Source organism: Mustela putorius, unplaced genomic scaffold (genome assembly GCF_011764305.1).
Source record: "Mustela putorius furo isolate JIRA1106 unplaced genomic scaffold, ASM1176430v1.1 tig00000196_pilon_pilon_pilon, whole genome shotgun sequence".
Lineage (NCBI taxonomy): Eukaryota > Metazoa > Chordata > Mammalia > Carnivora > Mustelidae > Mustela > Mustela putorius.
The window spans coordinates 11,096,734-11,103,642 of NW_025421310.1; the positions used below are offsets into that span (position 1 = coordinate 11,096,734).

Below are 6,909 nucleotides of genomic sequence, written 5' to 3' on the forward strand. Positions count from 1 at the left end.
GTGGAATGCGAGTTGCGACCCCAGATCCCGGAGGTGGCGTGCGCCGGCCCTAGCGCCACACGGGACGCGAGGGCAGGACCGGCGGTGAGGTGGGAGTAAAGGTTGGATTTTAAGGCGGGGGCGGCTCCCGGAGCCACGCGCTCAGGCTGGAAAGTGGGGTGAATGCCGGGTCGGCGGGTGCACCTTTTTCTGCACCCCCTGCGCCCACCTCGGGAACTGCACACGGCACCCCCCACCCCGCACGTACTTTCATAAGTACGGCCTGCAGGGCTCCCCTGTCGAACAAAGCTAATGGTTTGCTCCGCCCCGCCCACACAGAGGCCGCCCACAGGCTCTGCAGCTTCTCAGGACTCCTCTGTCAGACCAACTACAGAAGGCGCTTGGCCTTCGCCCTGTCTCTCTTCAAGGCTAGGGGGCGTTGTCTTCGGTTGTGACCCCGCACTTGGACCCAAACAGGGTCCTAGCCTCCGCCTTGGACTTATGCCTAGGAAGCGGGCCAGCCTCCCGCTTCAGACCTTGGGGGAAAGTCTCTACCTCTGCTCTCAGACTCTGAAAAGCGTTTCTTCCGGGCCTGCTCTAGACTTCAGCTTCTCTCCCTCCCCCACTTCCCAAGACACTCTAACCCCAGGATGCAGGACAGACGCACAGACACTCAGTGAGGATCAAAGATCTTTAAATAAGGAGCCGGTGACAATAAATACTGTACAGGGAAGGGGGCGGGGTTAGGGTCCAAATACTGTGGTTTCAGCCTCGAGACTCCAAGGACCTGCAAAGAGGGTGAAGAGATGGGAGCCAAGCTCAGGGGAGGGGACCTGGGGAGGCTTGGGAGAGAACCAGGCCTGGGGTTCCAGAGCCAAGGGCCCAGGGAAGTGGACTGAGGAATTCCAGAGAGTAGGCTGCAGATCTCAAGATGACAGTGAGCTGGGAGTCCCCATGGGATGTAGCGAGAATGGCTTGTGAGAGCCTGGGTCGGGGTCAAGGGTCAGAACCCCAGGGAGAGGAGCCAGGGCTGGGGGTAGCCATGAAGGTCCCCGAAATCACTGGCCTGGCTTGGGACTCTGGGGATAAAGGAGGCAAAAGAAGCCCCAGGGGTGGGGTGGCAAAGGGCTCACGAGTAGCTCTGATGCTGCTGGCGCCGGCGGGCAGAGCGCATCTTCTCGAAGCGGGCCTCCATCTCCTCCAGCACGCGAGGCGTGTAACGCACCACCAGCTTCACCGAGCCCTGGGCTGCCTTCAGCAGCTCCACTGCCTTCTCGTGCTGCTCACCCTCAACGCTCTGCAGGGCAGTGCACAGACACCTGGGCCTGGGACCTACCACCCTCCCCCAGCCCCAACCCTGGAAATGGGACCTACTGTTGGTGGGCCTGGTGCCAGCCCAAGAGGTCAAGGCCTCGTGGCCTCAGGGGAGAGTAATTATTTTTGGCTCAGTGTCCAACCTCAAAACCTTGCAAGTTCATGTCGGGGACAAGCCCTATCTTCCCTCCCTCACTAAGCCAGAACTCCAGGTCCATCTTTATCCCCCTCCGTCCCCAAAGCCTGCTAATCCCAGCCCTCTCCCTCTTGCTGATTCCCTCTTCTTTGCCCCCACCACCCTGGCCCCAGCTCAGGCCTCCTCCTTTCCCTGGTCTTTTACCTAGCCTTCTTCCTAGAACTTTCTGGCCTCTAGTCTCTACCTTCAGTCTGTCCCCTGTAGAGTCCCAAAGGGATCCTTCTACACCTCCAAGCTGAGCCTATCCATCTCCTCTTCACAGCCTTCCCAAGGCTCCCCAGAACCCTTGAGACAAAGTCCCACCTTCTCAGGCTGGCCCTCGGGCCCTGCGTAGCCAACCCCCACTACCGATCCAGCTGTGCTGCCGTCTACTTCCAACTGCAGTGATTTTAATTAACCATGTGCTCCACTCCTCCACTAGACCTAAGCCCTTTCTGTTCAGCTCAGAGGAGTGCAGAGTCCCAGCGCCTACCTACAATACCCTTAGCTGCTAATACACTTCTCTATCTTATGTGCCTGGAGAACTCCTCCTCATCCTTCAAAACCCAACTCAAATGTTCCTTTCCCTGCAAAAACTTCCCTCATCTACACTGGTCTGGTGAGAGCCACATTTGGGCTTCTGCAATGGTTTGTGCTTCCTCATTATGATCTCCCCAGATTAGGACAATTCCAGGCAATCTCCCTCACCAAGAAGGGAGTCCTTGAACATAGGAGCTGAGGCAAACTTATCTCAGGCTCTGTAGTGGCGCCCAGCACGCAGTACTCTATCGTTGCATGTTGAATGAATGTGAAAAGTAGGGACTGTGCTACCTGGAACAGACTGTGAGCCCAGCCTCAGTCCCCACTCACCACACCATTCACTGACAGCAGCTGGTCCCCACGCTTGAGGCCTCCATGGCGGTCAGCCACACCTCCAGGGATGACACGGGAAATGTAGATGGGGGAGTTCTGCTCCTTGCCCCCCATGATGTTGAAGCCCAGGCCCTCATCTGTTTTGGGCAGCTCCACTACCCTGGGATGTGCGTGGCCCTCGCTGGCTGTGAAGGCAGCCACTGTGGCCTGGGGGAAGAGAAAGCATTGGGAGATGAGGGCCGTTCCATGGCTGGGGGGCGGGGGGGCAGGCGGGTGAGGGGGGAGGATCTGGGCCAGGGAGAGCAATTTGGATCAGATCGCTTTCCCCACACAGGGGACACCTGCCACAGTTCAAACAAGCTTGCACTGTAATGAGTCTCTCTTAATGCAGTCTGGATGCTTCAGGCATGTCGAAGAGAATGTCTCCATTTGGTGTTAGTGTACCTTCAGTAGTCAACTCTTGCCAATCTCAATTTTTAAAAAATTTTTTTAAAATTTATTTGACAGACAGAGATCACAGGCAGAGAGGCAGGCAGAGAGAGAGAGAGCGGACGAGGAAGCAGGCTCCCTGCCGAGCAAAGAGCCCGATGTGGGGCTCGATCCCAGGACGCTGGGATCATGACCTGGGCCGAAGGCACTGAGCCACCCAGGCGCCCCCAATCTCAATTTTTAATAGAGAAAAACAAGGGCTGGAAGAAGCTGAGAGCCTCCAGGAAGCAGCAAGAAACAGCATACAACTAGAGTTTGATAAGATTTCAGTGTTTCGTGCTATTTCATTATGTAGGTGTTAAAAGATATCTTCAGGGGCACCTGGGTGGCTCAGTGGGTTAAAGCCTCTGCCTTTGGCTCAGGTCATGGTCTGAGGGTCCTGGGATCGAGCCCCGCATCGGGCTCTCTGCTCAGCGGGAAGCCTGCTTCCCTTCCTCTCTTTCTACCTGCCTCTCTGCCTACTTGTGATCTCTGTCAAATAAATAAAATCTTTAAAAAATTTAAAAAAAAAAAAAGGTATCTTCATGTCAGGTATGCGGCAATAGTTTCCATTTGAAGTTGCTAAAGATGCCTTTAAATGACATTTAAGTACAACTTAAGGGATTATAATGTCAGTAAATAATAGTAACAAAAACTGGTACACAGCTTTGGCAAAAATCATGTAGGAAGAAACAGGCATGACTGACTTTAGGAAGTTACTAAGCTAAACCAGGCGGTTCGGTGGGTACCATGAGCGATGGCGTAGGGGTCACCTACCTTGGCTGTGGCGTGGGCCCGGATCTCAGCACTGCCCGTGATGTCCAACGTGTCGTAGAGCTGCTCATACACCTGGTGAAGACGCCGTAGCGTCAGAGAACCACCAGGGGGACTCCCCTTCTCCTTTCAGCAGAGTCCAGACCCGCAGATCCTCCCACCCAAGGATCGGCCCCGCCCCCCGCAACCCGGAGCCCAAGGAAACTACAACTCCCGAAGAACCCCGGAGCTGAAGCGCGGGCTCCCTAAGGCGAGCCGGCCCAGCCGCTGCTGGGAGGCGTAGTGCCTGGGCTCTGGGCAACGACTGGGACCGCGGCCGCCCGCTTGTGTCCGGCGCCGCGCTGTTCTCACCTCCCGGATAGCAGAGCAGAAGCGGCTCTGAAGGACTCGCTGGAGGGCCTGCAGTTTCTGCGGGGGCAGCTCCCCGCTGCGCTGGAGCCGCTCGAGGAGCTCCACCGCCCGGGACACGTCTGCGGGGCGGGGGCGGGGCGCAGAGACAGAGTCAGAGACTCGGATAAGCACGGAGCGATGCGGCCAGAAACCGAGTAAGGGCGAGCACTGACAGATCCCAGGAAAGACAGCCGAGTCCCAGTAGGACACCCGCAGAGTCGCCGGGGGCAAAGGAGACTGCGGCCGCAGTCCTGCGCCCCCGGATCCCCAAACGCACACAGGAAGGGCTGTGCGGTGGGCGCCGCTCCTGGGCCCGCTAAGCCCACGGACCCTCCCACACCCACAAACCGCGGCGCCCCGCCCCGCCCACCCCCGCTCGATCTGCCCGCCCACCCGCCGGGGCTTCGCGGTGGAGGGGCGGGGACCTGGGTCCCGGACGCGGGCCGCGGCCGGTGGGCAGGGCCCCCTGGCGCGCTTACCCCGCTCCAGCCCCAGCGGCTCCACCAGCGCAGCCATGTCTGCGCCGCCGCCGCCGCGAGCTGCCCGCCTGCCCGGTCTCCGGCGAGGAGGGCGGGGCTGCTCGAGGCCACGCCCCGGACGGCGGGCGCCCCCTGCGGGGGCGCGGCCCGACTTGCGCTCGGATCCCGGCGCCGGGGCTGCCCCACCTGCTGCCACGCCTGTCTGGCGGCCCAGCCCACGGTCGCCAACCGTCCGCTTTGCGACCCCTCCTCTTGCACCTCCTTCCGTTTCACTGCCCTGCCCGCCACACCTGTCTCTCCGCTTTCTCTTTTTACCACGTTCATCGAACAAACGTTTTTAAAACATCTGGACACGATGTTGAGCAGGGCAGACAAGCCCACTCCCCTTAAGGAATTTAGTCTATGAGGAGGGGAGGTAGACTACCAACTACGGCTATGATGAGAAATCAGGAGTGAGGAGGTGTTCTAGGGCCACTGACCTAGTCCTTGGAGGGAAGATCATCGGGAGGTGGGGCGCGAATCATTTTCCAGCAGAAAGAACCCGCGAAGTAAAAACTAGAGTGGCTTGTGAGGGTGAGAAGGTAGGCGGGATCCAGGTTATACACGACCTTGGTTTTAGCATACACATGACGACCTTGGACGTCATGGTAACTCCTAAGAGTTAAAAGTGATATTCAAATGCGTATTTTAAGATCCGTGTAGCCAGAGCCAGAGTGTGGGGACTGGATTGGATGGCAGCAACAGAGGAAGCAGGGGGACCAGCGAGTAAGGCTCCCCCAGCAATCCTGTGATGGCTTGGAGGAGGTCAGGAGACAGGAAGGACGACAACTGGACAGATTTGGAAATGTCTGGCCCTGTCTTAGTGATCGGCTGTGTTCATTAGCTGGCGGCAAGGTAATATACAACAAAGAGGACCTAGGGCTGAGTTCCTGAAACTTCTACCATTTCAAAGTTAGGAAAAAGACAAAGAATAGCAGGAAAGTGGGAGCAAATCCAGGTGGGAGGAACTGTTAAGAGAGTGCTTTCAAAAAAGAAGTGGGCAGTGGTATCACATACGCTAGAGAGGCCAGAGAAATGTAGGAAAGGTGGAGAAGATTGTGGAGAAGGCTGACTGTTGCCTATCAGCAGGATTAGCTGGATGGGGAAATGGAATCCTGAAAAGGGCTTTTGCCAAGTGAGAGGACTAGAGCAGGTATGTCTATCCCTCTCCATAGTATCTTTCTCTCGTTTTAACAAGTTTAATGAAAACAAAATCAAACAGAAGGGCTAATATCGAAAAGCATGTCCTAAGTCTCCCCGCTGCAAGAGGCAACAACTTAGAGATGTTTTGCTTGTATATCTAAGTAACCTGTTTCTCAGTTCTAGGTGTTAGTAATATATTACGTATTGATTTTCTGCTCTTACAACCTTTCCGCTCTCTTCCCATGGTAGGTTTATGCTACCAGTTTTTAGGGCAATCAATAAAGTGCTCACATGGTAAGTACTGACTGTTTACGAGAGGGCCTAGGAGTGTTCTGTGATGACATTTCCTTTCCTGAACAGCTTTATTCCTGCAACTTCAGTCTGCTTTTCTTCCACGACATTCCCAACTTTTCAAACTTTCCATCACAGCATATTTTATTCAGTCCTTTTTAGCCAGGTTTACAGAGGAATTGACATGCATCACTGCAGCAGGTTAAGGGGTACGTACGATGGCTTGGTTTGTGTACCTCGTGAAATGATAAATGCCATCCATTCAGCAACTGAACCTTCTTTACTCTGAAAGTCCTTGGGAACCTGAGTCAGAGCCCTGACTCCAGCCTGGACTAACCGCTCTCTAGAAATTGCCATCCTGGGGTTTTTTCCCCTCACTGCTCTGAAATGGATCCTGTTTCCTCTCCTGTAAACCTTTGTTTTGGTGACATGTATCATTAACTTCCTTAAGAGATTGTGAAGTTCCTCTTACTTTCAAGAAAGTTTGTCTCTTTTCCCCGTTAGAACTTCTAATGTGTTGTTAACAAAAACATTTTGGGTTATGTAGTATATGAACTACAACAGCAAAATGCACCTAAATTCTTAATTTGTTATTTTCAGTTCTAAAGTTTGAAAAAAATTTTTTTTTTCTTTTAAAGATGGCAGATCTCTTCAAAGCTCTCCATCCTTTCCTTGTTTCGTGAACCTGTGGTTATTTCACTCTCTGGTAACTCCCAGCAGCAGAATGTGTGGGTCTGTTGGCTACTTCTCCCTTGGTTTTCAGCAACTCACGTCTTCTTTCTAGAATACCTAATGGTTTTTGAGTAAATGCTGAGCATTGTGTACTAGAAATCACAGGCTCTTGAATTAGATCTTCCCCCAAAGGGCTAAGTCCTCTCCCAGCAAGGAGATCACCTGTAATCCCAATGGGTCCAGTTTCAGATCTCCACAGAGATGTCCCGCATGGCCACCGCAAGTGCAAGTGTGCAAGTGGCTGCTACCACC

General features: G+C 54.6%; 2 protein-coding genes across 2 annotated transcripts in view; one reads left to right on the plus strand and one right to left on the minus strand.

Moving 5' to 3' along the window:
- CUNH19orf73 (chromosome unknown C19orf73 homolog) overlaps nt 1-726 on the plus strand; it is a 916-nt gene extending 190 nt beyond the window's left edge. The window contains 2 exon segments of the mRNA XM_013063842.1: nt 54-194; nt 196-726. Coding sequence (XP_012919296.1) covers nt 54-194; nt 196-726 — 672 coding nt within the window.
- LIN7B (lin-7 homolog B, crumbs cell polarity complex component) lies at nt 657-4,564 on the minus strand. The gene is made up of 6 exons (XM_045077047.1): nt 4,453-4,564; nt 3,935-4,053; nt 3,587-3,658; nt 2,339-2,548; nt 1,113-1,276; nt 657-766 (listed from the first exon to the last, which is right to left on the minus strand). Exons 1-6 carry the CDS (start codon nt 4,487-4,489, stop codon nt 745-747), a joined length of 624 nt encoding a protein of 207 aa, XP_044932982.1. The 5' UTR covers nt 4,490-4,564; the 3' UTR covers nt 657-744.
- Between the last annotated feature and the right edge of the window lie 2,345 nt (nt 4,565-6,909).

Bases quoted from the DNA above. Each gene is read 5' to 3' on its own strand.
- LIN7B (XM_045077047.1), bottom strand. From the start codon at position 4,489: ATGGCTGCGCTGGTGGAGCCGCTGGGGCTGGAGCGGG. The intron at 2,549-3,586 runs GTAGGTGACCCC...CTCTTCCCCCAG, and splicing joins GGGCCCACGCCACAGCCAAG to GCCACAGTGGCTGCCTTCAC. The intron at 767-1,112 runs GTGAGCCCTTTG...CCCTCTTTGCAG, and splicing joins CAGCAGCATCAGAGCTACTC to GTCCTTGGAGTCTCGAGGCT.